Source organism: Lampetra fluviatilis, chromosome 11 (assembly GCF_964198595.1).
Source record: "Lampetra fluviatilis chromosome 11, kcLamFluv1.1, whole genome shotgun sequence".
Taxonomy (NCBI): Eukaryota; Metazoa; Chordata; class Hyperoartia; order Petromyzontiformes; family Petromyzontidae; genus Lampetra; species Lampetra fluviatilis.
In genome coordinates this window covers 8,808,048-8,827,478 of record NC_136285.1, presented here as the reverse complement: position 1 = coordinate 8,827,478, position 19,431 = coordinate 8,808,048, and the positions used below count along the sequence as shown (strand labels likewise).

The 19,431-nt window shown below is 39.1% G+C and overlaps 2 protein-coding genes across 4 annotated transcripts in view; one reads left to right on the top strand and one right to left on the bottom strand.

The window, feature by feature from the left end:
• Positions 1-19,431, top strand: part of LOC144934773 (hyaluronidase-2-like) — a 38,839-nt gene that overhangs the window by 8,427 nt on the left and 10,981 nt on the right. For all 3 annotated transcript variants that reach the window (XM_078860904.1, XM_078860905.1, XM_078860906.1), the window contains exon 2: positions 7,114-7,205. In XM_078860904.1, the coding sequence (XP_078717030.1) occupies positions 7,114-7,205 (92 nt within the window). The remainder of the gene's footprint in view (positions 1-7,113; positions 7,206-19,431) is intronic.
• The window catches only part of LOC144934774 (actin nucleation-promoting factor WASL-like), a 56,427-nt gene that overhangs the window by 35,954 nt on the left and 1,042 nt on the right, over positions 1-19,431 (bottom strand). The window lies entirely within an intron of this gene.

The window sequence follows — 19,431 nt, the reverse complement described above, 5'->3', positions numbered from 1 at the left end:
ACATGTGATGTGCTGATACATTTTTGGCATGTTGCAAGCTAAAATGGATATTACACTTACATAAGTGAGTATTAATATGAAGTGGTGACCATAATAAGAGTCTTTTTATTATTATAATATTAAGATTCATTTTAATAGTGTATTGTATTTGTTCAGATAGTCCCAAGAGCAACATTGATGGTACACATTGAAGTGATTTGTGGTGTTTTTGGTCAATGTGGGTGGTTGGAATAAAAAACAACTTGAAACTACCAAAACATATCTTTAAAAATAGTTTGAATAAAACAAAAAACTACAACATTCTCAGGATTGTTAGAACTATAGTTCCTGCTTTCCTGTGTAATTTGCCTTTTATTATTTTACCAAGATGTAAAAAAAGAGGCTTTTAACATCCTGTTATTGTATAAATTAAAGTGTATGTTGTGCACTTCAAAGTGCTGATTCAATGTTGTGTTCAAAGCTATACAGGAACATAGTTTACTTGGAATACGGTGTTGTATATACATTTAAATGCGATAACATTGTAAACACATGAAATGTGTAATCAACGCAGAATGGGCATTTTGCTAATATTTAAGGGATTGCTTTTATACTGTATTAAAGGTAAACTTTTTAAATGTTAACAATCTTCATTAAATAATGTGCATTGTAATTGTTGATTGCCGAACATCGAAAGCTAGAAAGATAACAATGCGGTTCAGTAAAAAGGCCTGGTATTTGTTAATTGTGAAGTTAGAAATTTTACAATGTGTAATACATTTACTCACGTTTCTAAATAAAACAGATTTAATACAAGCCATTTATCACGTATGCAATAGTTTGTGCCAATTTGCGATACATAGCATGGTGCGTGAGTTAACACGTCGGTACTGGTCATGATCAGCAGTTTTGTGAACAATATGGGGATGCTGGAATAACACCAGGAAGGAAACGAGTTTGACATTTTGGTCAAAATGCTTTGATCAAGAAATATGACACTGAACAAGACCACTGTGTCCCCAGAGGTGATCTCTTTCATTCTCATAGGCATAATTATTTAACTGATCCTGATGGAAAATAAGCTTCCCTGTGAAGAGACTAAGTAATAAGCAGTTGCCATGTAATCTGAGTCATTAAACCGAGTGCATATGTATTTGTTGGCCTTGTATGGTATATGGATTGTTTTTCTCGGTCATTAAAAATATACCAACCAGCTGGTGTCTTAAAGAATACAATGCTTTTGTGGGCATAAAATGCGGATGTTATATTTTTTGGCTACTCTCACCTGCATCCTCCAAAATAACTCCTGAGAATATCTTAATTATTCATTAAAGATATCCTGAGAATAGTTTTTTGCTGAAATTGTAGTTTTGAAAAGGGGACTTTTACATGTAATAGAAACCTTTATAAACAATCTCCCCAAATGCCAATGTGAGCAATAACTGCATTTCGTTGGCACACTGGGGGCTAAATAATTTAATAATGAGGGCTTTACCTTCCACAAGAGTTTGGCAATTTTCATGATTCCATTCCTGGAATCGATGTGGCATTGTCAGAGGATTTAGGGCAGAGGTCGCAACCGGGTACCCGATACCCATACCCTACCCGATACCCGGCTACCCGTACCCGGCCGGGTACGGGTACGGGTAGCCGTTTGCGACCCTGGTGCGGCCGGGTATGGGTACAGGTAGGCCGTGAGTCACTGGTGAGTAACCGTTTGTCACTCATTTCGGGTAGGGTATGGGTACGGGTAGGGAACGGGTACGGGTACGGGTACCCATTTGCGACCCTGGTGCGGCCGGGTACAGGTACGGGTAAGGAATCAAAACCCGTTTGCGACCTCTGATTTGGGGTGGGGGGGCGTCCAGGCTGTGCAGACTAGATGGGTGGCCCAATGGAATCGACATTCAAACATATGGCCTTGGGCCATGATCTTTTGGTCATTGGTTTAAACATTGGTACTGCAATGGCCTTTTCCCATTGTTACATTGGTGTAAAATCATCACATTTGTACAATGTCAGTTTTTTTGAATATCGAGTTAACATTTTTTATCCATTTCAGTAATTCCTTGATTTTTCATTCTCAATCAAAAGATGCTAATTCACCCTGTGCTGAATTAACGTCTATATGCAGAAATTTGTGGACCTCAAGCATGTTAAGTTATGGATATTTTGAGTAATAGGCGAACCCATCAATAATCATTATACCTCCAAAGGTTAACAGTATGAAAACATAAAAACTATGCATACCAAAGGGTCAAACTTATGATAAAGGTAGTATTGCTCATTGGTCAATGATAACACGTATACCCTAAAGTGGTCAAGTATAATACACGTGTAAACAATATCGTTAACCTTGATTTGAAACTTTCGTGACTGCAGGAATCCATACTCTTTGTTTTTTTCGGTAAAGTCACGTCGGTAGAACAAAAAATTAACCCGTAAAAACAAAGTTTTTCACTATAAATCCTTTATATGCGTGTTCAATGGGCCACAACCCAGCCCACATTGGTCTTTGAAATGGGCGGCTAGAGTCCTCTCGTCCTCTGGCTTGAGATGGCTGCCACCTATGGGTCAGATGATTGCCTGCCACCATCAAGCAATTGGTAATTAAATATAATTTTTTTTTACCTAAAAAGTGTAAAATTTTGGAATTTTTTTTACGAAAAGAAATTGTCACGCACAACGAATCTGTGTGCAAAATGTCAGCTCGATTGGATCACGGGAAGTGGGTTAAAAAACGACCGAAAGATTTGCACGGTCGTAAGCGCGCAAGCAAGCAAGTGAACTTAATATAAAGGATTTAATAACAATAGATCACGACGTTTCGATCGCCACACAAGCAACCGTCTTCAGGTGGGAGTGAAGATGTCTTCAGGTGGGAGTGAAGATGTCTTCAGGTGGGAGTGAAGACGGTTGTTTGTGTTGCGATCGAAACGTCGTGATCTATTATTATTTTTCTACCTACGTGACTTTACCGAAAGAACCCAAAGAGTATAAATATCGTTAACATAGTTATTTTATATACAAAAGCAGTGCAATCGGACCAATTTCTCATGCCTCCTTCCTCATGCCACTTATCGGCTCTATTTTCTATGAATGTGGTCAGGTCGAGAAGTCATAATCTCTGTGTTTCACATTGCCTTACTGTGACATGTATGGTATACTGATGCTTGCAATTAGCATTGTATCCCAGTATCGGTCAAGCCATTGGCTACTGAGTGCAACTACATTGAAGTGCAAACACAAACCTAAAAATGTCACGACGGTCACATGCAGGCAGAGGATAAAAATACCGCTTCCCTCCCTTGACGCTACTGCTCGGTCAGCCATGGAATCCACTCTTGCCGTTCTTGTGGTCCGAGCTCTTGGGCTTTGGTGTCCTGCAAGTGCCTTACATGGAGCAACTCTGACCTTGGCACGCCGATAACTCTTTTAGCACCATTTAGCCATCAGGCAATTGGCTTTGAGCACATGTGCTGCTAACGTGTGGGCTGCTGTGACATGCCATGCTCAAGGGGTTTATTTATTGCTTAAGACAGTTGCTGTGACGTACGTAGTCACGATTTGTGGCATTTGCAGGGCTTAGTAGAATGGTCTTTGGCTTAATGGCCAAATATTTACACCTCTTACGAACATGATAAATGACACGTGGAATGTACGATTGGGAGATATGATGCCACCTTCATAGTTAATTTTCCTTTGGTTGGAACTGGGTGAATTATTTGTTAAGGTTTTTTTGTTTGGGCAGATGGTTCACGTGCCTCAACAAAGCACTTGCTTTGTAAGTAGCGGAACAGAAGTCGCTGCTACAAACCATTTTCTACACGGGCAATAAAGTAAACAAACTCTGAATCTATTTGCTTCTCTTAGATCCACTAAATGTATCTCTAGCAGTATGCTATGTTATCGCAGTGCGAAAAATGGAAGCTACGTACACATGTAATGTTACCTGTCTTCGCGAAGGCAACTGCTTGGTCTTGCATGTTGGCCAACACCAAGTCATCTATTTTCAGTTTAACTGATCTGTTTCATAAAAAAAGACTCATCCCTCTCAGTTATGCAGGATTTTCTGATTCTATCGGAAAATAACCTCGGGGACACTGGAAACATAGCCTATTATGTATATTCAGGCCCTTGCAGGGGGTTTACAATGTTTTAGATGTCTTAATAAAAACACAAGGAAGAACACTGGGGCAAGACACCTTTATTTGGGGGCCAAGAACACGCTTAGGTTTCAACATAAACAACTACATATGGCTCATCGAGCCAAACGGAGTTCACGAACAGTATGGCAAGAAACGCTATTCTAAACCAAACTAGTAATATTCATTTTACAACATTTTATGAAGTTTATAACAATTTCAATAGTTCCCACTTATTGCGTTCATTGGAGTGTGCTTTGCCAAAGTTATCTGTGTGAAATGGAGTGATACATCTGTACACATCCAGTATATATACGTCTTTGGGTACAACATCAGGAGATGGTGTTGGTGGTATCAACATAAATCTGGGGTCACTGAGCTGTCATTGGACTTCAAAAAGCCATCAGATTTTCTGAGGTGGCGATTTTTTATGAGCAGCAGTCCATATTACCAAGGGCGGTGTTGGTAAATAAGTAACACTTTGCTGATCTTTTGAGTAAGAAAGTGATCCTGAATTTAATTGGCTTAAAGTCTCATTATAGACCTTAATTGGGCAATTACGTAGATAAACTAAAATACTGCTTGTTCATAATTGTTTTGTGAGTAAAACAGCCTCTTTAAATAAACTGTTCCTAATCGGTGCCATCTAACCAGAGTGACTCATGTATGTCTTGGGTGGTTTTTTTGATACACAAAATGTACTCTTGCGTCATATAACGTAGTTTGAATAAACAACATTTTTATAATATGTGCAGCATGTATATAGTTCACGCATTGTAAGAGTTGGTTATCTGTGCATTCGTTTGTTACGTCATGCAAATGAGGCTTTGTGCATTAAATCCACGAAGAGTAGGCCCTTGTGTATTCACCTGCTAGCCACCTGTGTTATTGTTTTACCAAGCCTCGGGCATATACATTTTATTTCTTAAATTCCAAAAGACGCTGTCTGCCATGGGGAATGGCGCCATGTTATTGTAAGTGTTTCTGCTTGGCAAGGTGTACGTGCGTTGAATAGTCAGTGGAGCGAGAGAGAAAGGACACGACATAAGTTTATTTGAATTAATTGAAAGGGCCGTATAATTGAATTTATATATCAGTGACCATTTGCTACATGTTATCATAGGCCTATCGTACTTCAAAACAGATGGGTTCTCTGTTTCACGTTTATGTAAGCGTATACTTGTTAGTGTGTTCATTCACAAATACCATATATACCAAGTCGTGTTGGGAAGGGAATACATATCTGCATTCAATATTGCATGAACCAGTGCTGCTTGCTATTACAATATGCGAAGAAAACGCGCCCAAGAAGTGTGTTTTGTCACGAAATAAACCAACCAGGTTGACATAGTTACTTTCCAGCCAAATTTTCCAGGTTTCATATTCCAGCAGTTATACAGAGCAATGGAACGTTGCTATAGAAATCCCATTATTCCACGTTTACGCCCTTTTACTCCAGGCCAATAAAAGGTTTAGCACACCAATGAAACGTCATTTTTTCTTCGTGTGTCCCCACACTGTAAACGTATGCGTAACGATCAGTGAGCCTATAGGAATTGCTTTTCGTCACATGGATGTGTCATGTTCACAAAGATGCAAGCAGCGGACATTGGTACAAGAAGTAAAGTAAACGGATGTGCGTGTTACTTCTGTATTTTATGCTCTTATCAGAGCTAAACGTTTATGACTGCAAATGTGCTTCATAAAAATAATGGCGAATGTAATGACTTGCGGATTGATTAGGTGTTGCTATTTCACGGCATTTGTACAAATGTGACCAGGGTGTAGTGCGCACATATACGCAATGTAATTTCATCAAATTATTGTATTATGTTGGAATGTGATGTGTGTTATCGAGTTACCGTATATTGTTGTGAGATTGCATTTGAGGCCGTTCAAAACGATTTGAACGCCATACAATGTGTGCTATTAATTTGCTTTCCCATTCTAGAAATAGTTTATTTATGTTTATTTATGATTAGAGCATTGTGTGTACTTAACAATGTTTATCAGCACCATATGCTTACCAATATAACTGTCACCAATATATTAATGTTTTTAAAATACCTTTTCTAGCCTTATCATGATGCAATCATTGTGTTTGTGTACTGCGCTATAAGCCTGGCAAACCGAGTTTGATTCCCAGCCATGGCCACTTGATGTCCGAGTGACATCTGAACCAGCGTGAAGTATACGGTTAAACAAGACTCATGGCCAAAAATGTGTGAGATGGTTATCATCCAGCAGTGGATTAACACACATATGTAAATTATTATAATTCAAAATCATACTCTTAGGTTTTTTCGGTAAAGTCACGTAGGTGACGGAGACATGTGTTGCCTCCGAAACGTCGTGATTTTTTATTTTATTTCTATTATTATTTCTATTATTTTTATAATTTATTTTTTACCTACGTGACTTTACCGGAAAAAACCTAAGAGTATGAATCCTTGCAGTCACGAAAGCTTCAAATCGAGAATTCAAAATCATATTTAATAATTTATGCTGACTTATCCAGCAGTGGATTAACACACAGATGTAAATGATTATAATTCTAAATCATATTTAATAATTTATTCTGACTTACTATTGGATGCACGTATGTTGAGATTATTAATAGAATGCAATCCATGAATCATTACATGCCTATGAATACATTTTGAAATGCATGTTATGTGGAACTAAAAAGTAGATGGACAAAGGTCAATTATTTATTTGCCATATGTTTGTGTAACTTTCCAAAAAAAATTCGTTTTAAATTAATATAATCGTCAAATCAGACACGGAAGTGTTTGTTTTCAACCACTGTGTGCTAAAGAATTAACATAAATACCCGCCACTTATTTGGGTGTGTCCACCAATAGAAACTGCCTGCAGGCTACCGATAGACCCTTGTTATACTTCCCCCTGTCCATGAGCAGTGCCATTCTTGCGTGCGTTGTTCCTCAAGCACATCCGTATGTCCCTCCTCTTCCTTTATACCGAACAGAATTCTCAGCAGTCGACTGGAAAGGAAAAGGGCGTGAATCTCGCAGTCTCCATCTGTGCCTCATTAAAACAGTGCAACAGAATAATGTTACCGTGAGTACAGTGTTTCAAATCGTTTTTCCAATATCACACATTTAACATGCATTTCAATGTATCACACACTTTGTTTAATTTGCATTAATACACGCTAGCATTTTTTTATTACGCGTATATTCACGTCTCTTTACGTTGTATAATTCGCGTTACAATCGTTAAATATATTCCCTAAAGCAACACAACTCTGGGCAATATAAACTACATTGACTATATGTAATGGTAAGGCTAGTAAATTTCAATATTAATGTATTACTGCCTTTATAAAGGGAAACATTTAAATGATTAATATAGAACCTTTGCATAGACTGTGCGAGTCCAAAAATGAAGGGCTTTCGAGTCCCAGTTGTCACACGCTTCGACAAAAATTATTGTGTCGTATTTAATATCAGTGCCTGCACTCGGTATTCTACATAATTTCATTAGTATCCCCACCAAATGCCCCTCGTCATTACAACAGCTGATTTCCTTCCACCGAGTCACTGGTGGTTTGAATCTCCCCACGGTGAGTCAGTCACATGTGTGGGTAAACTGTACCCCTTGGCTGAGCCCTGGGGACCAGTAGCCTTCTCAGGGTTTTTGCATGGTTAGATCACACGCATCTGACCTCATGCCGCTTCCTAATGGGTGGAGGAAATGAGGGGTCCGTTAACCTAGGAAGCCATGTGAGATGGGGGACACTTCAAATTGTCGTCCGTTTCATACAGTGGATCCTTTATCTTTTTTTAACAAAAAATACCCTTTTGTTGGTCACTGGTTCAAAGGGTGCTTTACATTTTTACTTTGAATCTGTGCAATGCAAAGCGAAGTGTATTGTTTGAGAAGTAATTTTTTTTTTACTATTTAAAATGCTTGACTATGAATTGCAGAATTTTAACACGTAGGCTTTCGCGACCAATATTGTTCATAATCAACGATTTTTGGGTTTAGATCGCGTTATTTATAAATGTGTCGTAACCCTCCACCACCCGACACGGCCAATCAGTAAAAAAGTGTCACGTTGACAAAAGACAAATAGTTCACTGCTTTAACCCACCGGTGTGTTGAAGCGTGAAACCACAACATTTACAATTTGAGTACGACGTTTCGCTGGTAATTGCATCCAGCATCATCGGGCAATTCGCCAGAATGGTGAGGCTCTGCTGTGTCTCCCGTTCTTATATAGAGCAGCAGCAGGGTGACGTCATCATTAACTCATTAACTCATCAGGTGCAAAGATTTGAGGGGGGGGTTATTGTAATTATATACTTGATTAGTAATAAGGCTATTGTTACGATGCGAGTTGTAGATTAGTAATCATTTGGAATGTGTTCTATTGTGATTATGCTACATTAATAATCAGTTAGTGCTTGTTTCCCTTATAAGGAATTGTAATGCATCTTATTTAATAATACGCTTCCAGGCCGTACTAAGCCTGTAGCTGTCTGAGCGATTAAAGTTTTTTCTGTTTCTCTCAATCTCAATGGATTCTCTAATTAGTCTTTGCCAGTAGTAACTAGTTTTACACAACACTTCAACGTTGTCAAAATCAATTGAGTGTCCCTGTTGGCAAGCATGTTCTGCCACTGCCGACAGTTGTGATTGCGATAGTTTAATATTTCTCTGGTGTTCTTTTAGTCTTACACTAACGTTACGCCCTGTCTGTCCAATATAGCATCTGCCACATACACAATTAATCCGATATACACCTTCTGTTGATAATTTAGACAGGGCGTAACGTTAGTGTAAGACTAAAAGAACACCAGAGAAATATTAAACTATCGCAAACACAACTGTCGGCAGTGGCAGAACATGCTTGCCAACAGGGACACTCAATTGATTTTGACAACGTTGAAGTGTTGTGTAAAACTAGTTACTACTGGCAAAGACTAATTAGAGAATCCATTGAGATTGAGAGAAACAGAAATAACTTTAATCGCTCAGACAGCTACAGGCTTAGTGCGGCCTGGAAGCGTATTATTAAATAAGATGCATTGCAATTCCTTATAAGGGAAACAAGCACTAACTGATTATTAATGTAGCATAATCACAATAGAACACATTCCAAATGATTACTAATCTACAACTCGCATCGTAACAATAGCCTTATTACTAATCAAGTATATAATTACAATAACCCCCCCCTCAAATCTTTGCACCTGATGAGTTAATGAGTTAATGATGACGTCACCCTGCTGCTGCTCTATATAAGAACGGGAGACACAGCAGAGCCTCACCATTCTGGCGAATTGCCCGATGATGCTGGATGCAATTACCAGCGAAACGTCGTACTCAAATTGTAAATGTTGTGGTTTCACGCTTCAACACACCGGTGGGCTAAAGCAGTGAACTATTTGTCTTTTGTCAACGTGACACTTTTTTACTGATTGGCCGTGTCGGGTGGTGGAGGGTTACGACACATTTATAAATAACGCGATCTAAACCCAAAAATCGTTGATTATTGCAGAATTTTGTCGTCATTTATTTTAATCCAAACCGTTAATCCCATGTGCTTTTTAATTACGGTCAAATAGTTTTTATAAGTAAATGGTGTGCATGCTGTTTGATACAGTTAGACGCTATGCCAAGACTCATGTTAACAAAATACACTTCTATTTGATCAAAATAGAAATAAAAATGAGAGCACCCTGCTCTGGAGGCATATGGTTTTAATTATTGTTGTTTTAATAAACAAGACCACATGTTATTTTAATGTTGCAAGGACCACCATAGGATGATGGGATTTCAACAAAATACCTAGAGATGCAAGGAAATGAATGTCAGCTTTTTAAAGAATAAATGTGCCATTATATGCACAATAAATATTTTTTTTTTATGTTTCTCATCATTTACAAAATTACTTGGAGAAATATGAGCAGCCACTGATAGGATTTCAAAGGCTTATCTGCATACAATTAAGAGGAAAACTAAATTACGTGTTGTTGCATAAATAGTAAAGAGCAGCCTCGCAACGACTTGCTCATGCCACTGGTGGTGGAAGGGCCTCTAAAAAACCCCTCGAGAGGATATGTGGCCTACTTTTCTGTACTGGCCAGATGTCTTGGAAGAAGTGGGCGTACCCACAATGTATCCCACCACAAGACGACTTGCCAATTGACTCATTGTGGTGTTCGCATTTATAATATTGGATGGACAGAGTTGGGCTGACTCTAGAAACTTGCTCGTTAATTCAACTGCCATTTCAGGAGATTGTACCGGTGACCTCTTAATTCCAAGTTCAGTGTGCTAACTATTACGCCATTGCAGGATTCCTGCATAGGGGCAATGTATAAAATGTTTCTATTAATTTAGATGTCTGGAATTATAGAAAATATGGGATCTAGTGTCAGTTGAGTCATAGTTGGGGTTGTCACCATTTCTGCATGAATTGTTGTACTTCGTAGTTGCATATTTTGATAAATACATGTTTGGAGCAACTGTGTGAATCCAAGGTGTTAACTTGTGCTTGCATATAGCAGTGTTTTATGAAATGGCTATGTTTTTTTTCGGCAGAGTTTTAAAAGTGAACAGCTTTTGTTGTTAACGGGAATTGATTCAAAATGTAATTTATACATCAAGGTTATGAAACCATGGCAAGTAAATTGTACATGCTGCATTCTATTTATGTGCGGTACTAAGAACCCAGTCGCCTGCTTTGAATTCCCAGCCACACAGTGAGTGATATCTGAATGAGTGCTGGGTTCACCACCATCACCAACCTGTACTGACCAGCATAGTGAGGTATGGTCAAACAAACCCGATGTCCAAAAGGAATGGAGAGGCCTACATCTAATGGTGGCTTGTATACAAATATAAAAAAAGACATAAATCAACTTATATTGTAAAGAGTAAAGACACATTGAATGGGAACCAATGTAAACCTTTTCTACGCAGTTCAGTTAGCATGCCACTGCATAGTGGGGTGCCACTGTTAAATAATTATCAGTAGCATATGCTTCCAATTAGTTCATTTGCCCTAGTTTTGGTTTATATTTTTGTGATAGTTTCATGATTTTTCAATGGCTCATTTAGGAATTGTACCAAAGACAACTCCATTGTCTACGTAATTCTAAGACGGCCTGCTGTGTGATGGTTAAGTTCGCCAAATGTAATACATAGCCATTCAAGCGCAGTCCGAGCTGCATACTTGAGATCAATGAAATTATTTCAATTGGGCTACCAGTGCGCCAACATATAGAGATGATTGTGCCTCATTAAGCTTTGTTATCAGAGTTTCTTGGCAGTAAAAAAACTAATTAAATGTTGCATAACTTAACAGAAGTCTTATTCATAGTGGAATTACGTGGTTTTGAACCTTACAATTTGTCTGACGGTGCTGACATTTTACCATATTGATTTAAAAATCAATCCTCGGTTACATAAACTCCAGTGCAATCATCTGCTGAGATGGGGATTAATGATGTGTCATTTGTCAATGGAGTGCAATTGCTGTAACAGTGTTGGCACTGAATAATATACTATAATAAGCCAAGAACGTGTGTCCCACACGTGACGTCACTCCTCATGAGGCCCACACGTGACGTCACTCATGAGGCCTACCCCCCCACGTGACGTCACTCCACATGAGACCCACCCCCGCCTCATTAATATTTATGAGTGGGTGGATTTTTACACTAGCGCAGAGGAAGGTCGAGCTGAATTAAATAATTTATTAGGCAAAGTCGCTTCAAATATGACGTTTCTTTACAGAAAGTGACGGTGAAAAATAAATGTAAGCAGCACATCGCTACATCCGTGCGTGACGTCACTGCAAAAGAGTCCCCCCCCCCCTTCATTAATATCCATACCTGCGTGGAAATTTATACGAACGCACAAGGTCGTGAACTCCACATGCTGCACCCCTCCACAATAACCATGTGACTTTACCGAAAGAACCAAGAATATTAATCCCTGCAGTCACGAAAGCTTTAAATCAATATATGTATACACTTATACTCTTTGGTTCTTTCGGTAAAGTCATGTACGTGATTTTACCGAATGAACCAAAGAGTATGGATTCCTGCAGTCACGAAAGCTTCAAATCAATATATGCACTTATATATATCGTACATTTTGCTCTTTGCAGAACTCATGGGTAATTTGTGTCTCTTGGTCTGTTACAGGTTGGCTACCTCTGAACTAGTCTATGGGTACTTATACCTAACTTTTTTTCCCATGCATTGCCATGCTTTCATAAATCAACACTCAAAATATAGTGGGGAAATTCAGTTTGTCAAAATATGTTCAAGAAAGCAATGGTATGGCAAGCTTTAACATTTGCATGTTTGTATGTATGTATGTGGAACTTCTTTTGCACCGTACCTAGCCAACCGTGCTCAGTGGGGAGGTATGGGGGAAAGGGCAACAAACTAAACACAAAAAGCAGTTATAAAGAAATTAGTTTAAAAAAAACCCAGAAATTGCACATGTATGAAGATCCCTCTAAAGAGACGATACAATACTGCAGTTATCAGTTATTACTGCGGGTGTATTAACCGTAAAAAATGCGCTGTTTGCTTCTCAGTGGATGTTAAAGATCCGCCGATGTCATTCGAAATGAGTAGGCCATTGTGTGCCAAGGTCATGGTCTAAATTTACCATTTTTCAAAAATTGCCCACATGACAAAATTGACATTACACATAGCAACATCACTCTTCCCGTGGAACTACAGCAGAATGTGAAACATCACCTTCATGATAGCCTTGGACTTTGGCATGGCGCGAATACCAGACATACTAAAATTATTATAAATTTTCATGCTCATCAATACACATTCACGTATTACTCCAAAACACTGCGGGTGACTGCAGCCAAATGCGAGCGAGGTTTTTTTAATTCAAGCAAAAGAGCCATATCCAAATGGTGAATGAACCAGCAATGTGCTTCTGGCATGTGAAACATTTCCCACACCACTATGTCAGGCAGTGAATAGTGTTGTGAGTTCATGTGGAGTCATTGTAGGGTTAGCCCTGACAGTAACTTCAATTAATCCTCAGCTGCTTACACTTTAGGTGTTTGGCAGGATGGGGTTGACGTAAGCATGAGCTGCGGTTTAAGATGCGTTAAAACGGCCAGCATCTGTTGCGTATCTCAGCTTTTGCTGTGCCTGTTGAGTAGCATGTGTGTCCTTCGCATTACCTAGTCCTGCTAAAAGCCCACACAGCAGTGGGTATTGCTAAAGAACAGGGTATTTTTTGTTTTTTTCGGTAAAGTCACGTGGTAAAAAATAAAATTAATTAAAATGAAAACAACTAAATTAAATCACGACGTTGCAGAAGCAACACAAGCCTCCGTCTTCAGGTGGAACCGCCACAGCAAAATTACTGTAGTGAATAAATAGTAATTTTGCTGTGGTGGTTCCACCTGAAGACGGAGGCTTGTGTTGCTTCCGAAACGTCGTGATTTAATTTAGTTGTTTTCATTTTAATTTATTTTATTTTTTACCTACATGACCTTACCGAAAAAAACAAAAAGTATGGATCCTTGCAGTCACGAAAACTTCAAATCTAGAACAGGGTATTCCTGGGTATTGCTAAAAGTACTGGCGCACATTGCAGATGTGCAAAATACTAAGCTATCTAAGCAGGGACTGGTACTATTGGTGCTCTCTGCTGAACCCCTGTTCACAAAGTCGCTTGAACAGAGCAGCAGTGTGTGGTTTTAGTAGTCGAGGGTTTTGCTTCTTGGAATTAAGTACTCGGTGCACAAGTGACAAATGAGACGTCAAAGTGGTCAGCTGATGAATACAAATAAATGACTTCATGTTGTTTACTCCATTTGACCTGAAAATCTGGAATTAATTGATTAAAGGAAACATTACCAAATCACTTACAGTGCATATCAGTTTAGGCCCAAATGACTTGGCAGTCTTTAGTTTCAAAGTACAATACCAATCGTGTGGTTTGCGTTGCTTCTGATATGATAAAATACACATGTTTGAAAATTATTATCCGTGTATATGATGTTCTGTTTCAATAGAGAATTGCTATATTGTAGAACACTTCCCACTTTTTAAAAAAAAGCGATTATAACGTTCACTTTCCAAAAAGTAAAACATGGACCTTCGTGCTTCTTTGTCTACTTTTCAGCTATCGTTCATTCGTGACCATGTTTATAATCCATACATCCTCGCTGGTAACATACACTGTTCAACAAAACGTTCTTGTTTTGGCACTTTGGAATGTTGCCTTTTATTATTAAGTTCAGTCTTCCCAAAGTGCTTCAATCTGCTCTCACCCACCTCTTTCTTTCATCTTGAGTCCTGATCTGACTTCAATGACTGCCCCGGATGTACCGCTCCTGTGTTTTCCAGGTGTCCCTCCTACAGGTATCTCAAAGTTGTTTAGCGAACTTGCTGTGGATCATTTTATTTTTAAGAAAACAGTTGAACAAAATTACATTTAAATACAATTGATAACCATACATTAATTATAGATTTGAAGCTTTCTTGACTGCAAGGATTCATACTCTTAGGTTTATTTGGTAAAGTCACTTAGGGTGAACAAAACTCTATCCCACACAGGTGAACCAGATGAAGATTTGTCTGTATTATGCTGTACCGCCTTATGTTAAGCCATGGTTACGACACCTTGACGTACACGGGAAGGGAGTTTCACAACACTTGTGTAATCCAACAACACTCATCTCCACAGTGCATGATTACCGGCGTGCATAGCCACCAACACCCAGCTTCCCCTCGCCCCCAATGTATACATCTTATATAATGAGATGCACGGTGTGCTTGTGTGCTCATCTTAAAGGGGCTGTTCACATTTTTGCAGTATTTCTAACGCCGACCTTTGACTCATAATTTTTCTGGTATTAAATGCAAACTGCAATGCACCCCATTCATGGTAATTATGTTTGTGGTGATGTACAAGTCTAGGCAGCTTGAATCGTTGTTTATTTAATTAACTGGAAAACACAATTTTAGTTGTATGCTTAATTTAATGTTCTTTTTGACAGGTAGTCATTCGGAAAAATGTAACTATATTATTATGCTGACAATACATGCATCGAAAAATGTGTTTGGGAATTTTTTTTTTCATTATCGCAGGTTACATCCTCATAGAACGGAATGTGAAAAATGCCGATTTATCTCAGTGGGCGCTCAAGCCCATGGGTTATCGCTTCACTTAACCCCTGTTCACACATTTGCTTGAACAAAATGCGTGTTAATCTGGCTAAAAATTTGTTATTCTAAAAATGTTAGTTACTGTATTCTCCATTTCCACTCTTTTACACTGTGCAGTTCCGCATGGCGTCCTCTGGTCTAACACCACTTGAGACTCGGCTCAAAAGAAAGCTGTCTCTGGTGTGGACCAATCAGTTTCAAGGACAATGCATATATTATCAGAGTATGTTTTTTGTTTGCATTCTGACCACAAGTATTGTGGTTAATGCAGACATGATTCCTTGTAAAGATTTCAGTTTGGTGTTGTGACATCTTAACACCTGTTTTGTTGCCAGAAAAGAGGGGAAAACCTATTCTCTGGTCTCATTTATAACGTAAAGAATGCATATTCTTCACGTGCATGTGTGCAGTAATTTGTGTCAATGTATCTTGCTGGTCGAGGGCCCCTTCCTGAAATCATCATAAGGGTGGTGGGGTTTATTTGACCGCACACCATCGCTCTGGTCAGCGTGGGAACGTAGATGTTGAAGATTGGTACAACTCAACAATGAATGTTCCTCTACTGCCCTCTGCTGACAACATAGCCCCGCAGCAACCTCCAGGAACCTCTGACTTAATGTGGTTGCCCATAGAAGCACTATCCAGGCTCGTGTACCCTGCTTTAGCTTCTGAGATGTGAAGAGTCTGGGCGGCATTGTGGTGATTTGGTCATTGGCACACATTATGCAAAGCTGGTTAAATCGTATTCCATTGTCACATTATTATTGCCAGCTTGTGTTTCAGTGGATGCTTAATTTCTGTCCCCAGGCATGCATGTAAGTGTATGTGTAGCAACTGAACTGTACCTACCGGTTTTTCAAAGTCCAAGTTTGTTGTTCATAACATGTGCTCACTCGCTTAATAAGTAATATTTAAAACTACTTTTTTTTAAACACGCTTTTATGAAATGTCCTAGTAATGGAAGAACTCCACGATTCCAGGAAGTGGCCCCAAAACTTGCCATAACGTAAGGGGCCGTGGGCAATTAGACCCAAGCCTAAACATAACATACAAAAAATAATGTTTAAAAATGTACATTTTTTATGTTTCATGATAGAATATAGTATTGTCATTAGTATGACATAAGTATACCAAGTTTGCAGTCGATACCACATTGGGAATTGGGTTAAAATTGAGTTACAAGATTTGAGGATACAACGACAACAACAACAGAGTGAGTTAAATACAAGCGTATAAAAAAGTATATGTTTAAACAGAATGTTGTAATTCCTCGTGTAAATACATAGAGATTTCAATATAGTATTTGTATTAATTTCAATATAGTATTTGAATGCAGTATTTGTCTTGACAAAAAAAAATCTGAATTGGTTTTGACATACAGAGCCTTATTAACAGTCGGATCTGTTAAACAATTGTGGTGAGGTTGGTAGATGTTTTAGCAAAGAGTGCACGTTCCCAACCATAACATCTGATTCCCAACCATAACATCTGATTCCCAACCATAACATCTGGTTCCCAACCATAACATCTGGCTAGGGTGTGCGAGTGATTACACTACACTTGGAAGGATGGCGATCGTGTTCAAGGTTTTGGATTTTTGTTTTTTAAATGGCTGGATTGCAGGTGGCTCCAACTTGAACACTTTCCACCTGTTTACAATCAGCAGAAAGCTTATTTAATGTCTGCTAAGTTGTAGGAGTCGATGGCATTAAACTGCACCTCGGTGGCTTTTATACATTTAAAGTAGCGTGGTGAGCAGACTTCTCCGTGCAATGTAATCGTTTTTCACGTAACTTTTTTTTTACTTGGCTCTACAATATAACTAAGACAAAGCACATGCCTCAAGAATTTTTGCACAGTGCACCTCTTTATTGTGCATGAAAAACCTGACTGTTCCTTCGAGTGAAATAATTCTTAGCGTTAATACCCAAAAAAATGTTCCTTTTCACTGCTTAAGTATGAATGAGTGCATTACTTTAGGGGATTTTGCCAGTATGAATACTATACAGTGTATTTGGATTTTTTCCAAGATATTTGGTTATTACTGAAATATCTTGAGCTCAATCAAATGAAAAGGTCATGCTATACAAACTGGTTACTACATTGAGTTATGAACCCGGCCACATGAGTTCGATTTCCAGCCACGGTTGATGTTGGTAGCGAGTGATACATGACCCAGTCTTGATTCCCCCTCCTTCACCAACACTGCACTGACTAGTGCGGTGAAGTGTAACTTAACAACCCCCACCACTGACCACGGTGTGCGGGGTGCCATCCAGCAGTGGATTGACAAACGAGCTGCAAGTTTTATATATACCGTATAGAAAATGTTAGAGGTTAGTTTAATGGTTTGCTACTGGCTTCAGGAATCGTATGTTCGGATCCAACCTTGGCTGCATGCTACTCTCGTGCGGGGAAACGTGCTGGTTTTATATTCTTAGGTTTTTTCGGTAAAGTCACGTAGGTAAAAACATTAAAAAGTAAAATAAAATAAAAATAAAAATCACGACGTTTCGGAGGCAACACAAGCTTCCGTCTTCAGGTGGTACCGTCGTGATTTTTATTTTTATTTTATTTTACTTTTTAATGTTTTTACCTACGTGACTTTACCGAAAAAACCTAAGAATATGAATCATTGCAGTCACGAAAGCTTCAAATCTAGAATTAAGTGCTGGTTTTACTTTCACGATACGTTTCCACTACCACCATGAATGAGACTTGGCGGCCCAGGAACAGTCCTGTTATGTCCGGATTGGCAACACGGCGCAGGTCCGTTTGATTGACCCCCCTGCACCCTTTGCTGCTGCTCAGGAAGCGATCTTAACCATTTTCACTATCTGCCTCGGTTATATTCGGATATCCCAAGATAACACGCATTGTTTTATTTTAGCCTTATTTTTACCCAAAGGTTAGTCTAAGCGTGGGACACCATTGATATGTGTATCCTGCGTCCATGTTGGCTCTGTATACTCATGATTGGCTTCGAGGTAAGTGCAAGTGAACGTGTTTGGTATCTTGTGAAGGTTCTCTCCTGGTGGACCTGCTTACCCAAGCATACTTTGTGTCAGTTGGCCCAGTAGCACTATCATAGGGCAGAAAGCCTGCTTCAAAAACCAACCCGGCATGGATTTCTAGCGGTCATGGATACATAAGCATACTTATCACAAGGGGATTTTAACATGACATGTATATGTTCAGCCCGGATTGGATGAAGGCCTCGCCATACCTTGGGATATTTGTTCATTCCTTACCACAGTGGTCAGTGAAAATTGTTGGAGTGCAGAACAGCAATGGATGTTACTGCACTGCCCCCTAATGCTCAGTGTCTATTACACCTGCTTACTTATCACCCATCCAAGCTCTGTCCAGGCTCTAGCCTACTTATATTTGGATTATTTACGAGATCGCTAGCATTGCGGGTTGTTTAACATAAATGCCAGATCCGTTGCTTTTTATTTGTGGCTGTTATCATACAATGCAGCATTATGAACGACTGTGATCAGTAAGCGGTGGTCATACGGCTGTGATACACGGTGCAGATATGTTACAGCCACCCAGGCCCAGTCGTGTTGGTTTGAAGGCGCCAGGAAATGGGAAGGGTGGCTGTCAGGGATGTTAGCAGTCTGCAAACCCGTAGGTTTTCCTGTTGACAACGTCTTGTTAATTTTTCTCCATTGCCAGCTATAAAAGATGTTTCCTATATTGTAGCAGATTGTTCCAATAGATAGTGTCATTTTTAGATAACTGATACGTTGTGTCTTTCATGATTTATAGACTGTGTTCCGTTTTCAATTGTGTTTTCTATCAGTGGGGGAAGGTTTTTTCTTTTCCTGGTGATGTGCAATAGAGGACACGATGCAACGTAAAACATCAACGCAGCGATGGTGAATCGTCTTGAAACATTAGAAATGTGCATTTTCTGTATTCGTAGTTCATTGGGTTAAGTGTTGTTTCAACGCACCACACTTGGCGGTCAAAGCTATTGAGTGCCACGGGTATTTACATCTTTTGAGTAACTGCTTCTATTGTCAAGATTTGTGAGTGAATATCAAACATATGGGCACTCTTAACACACGTTTGTTAGCTAAGCAATGTTTTAAACCACAAATAAA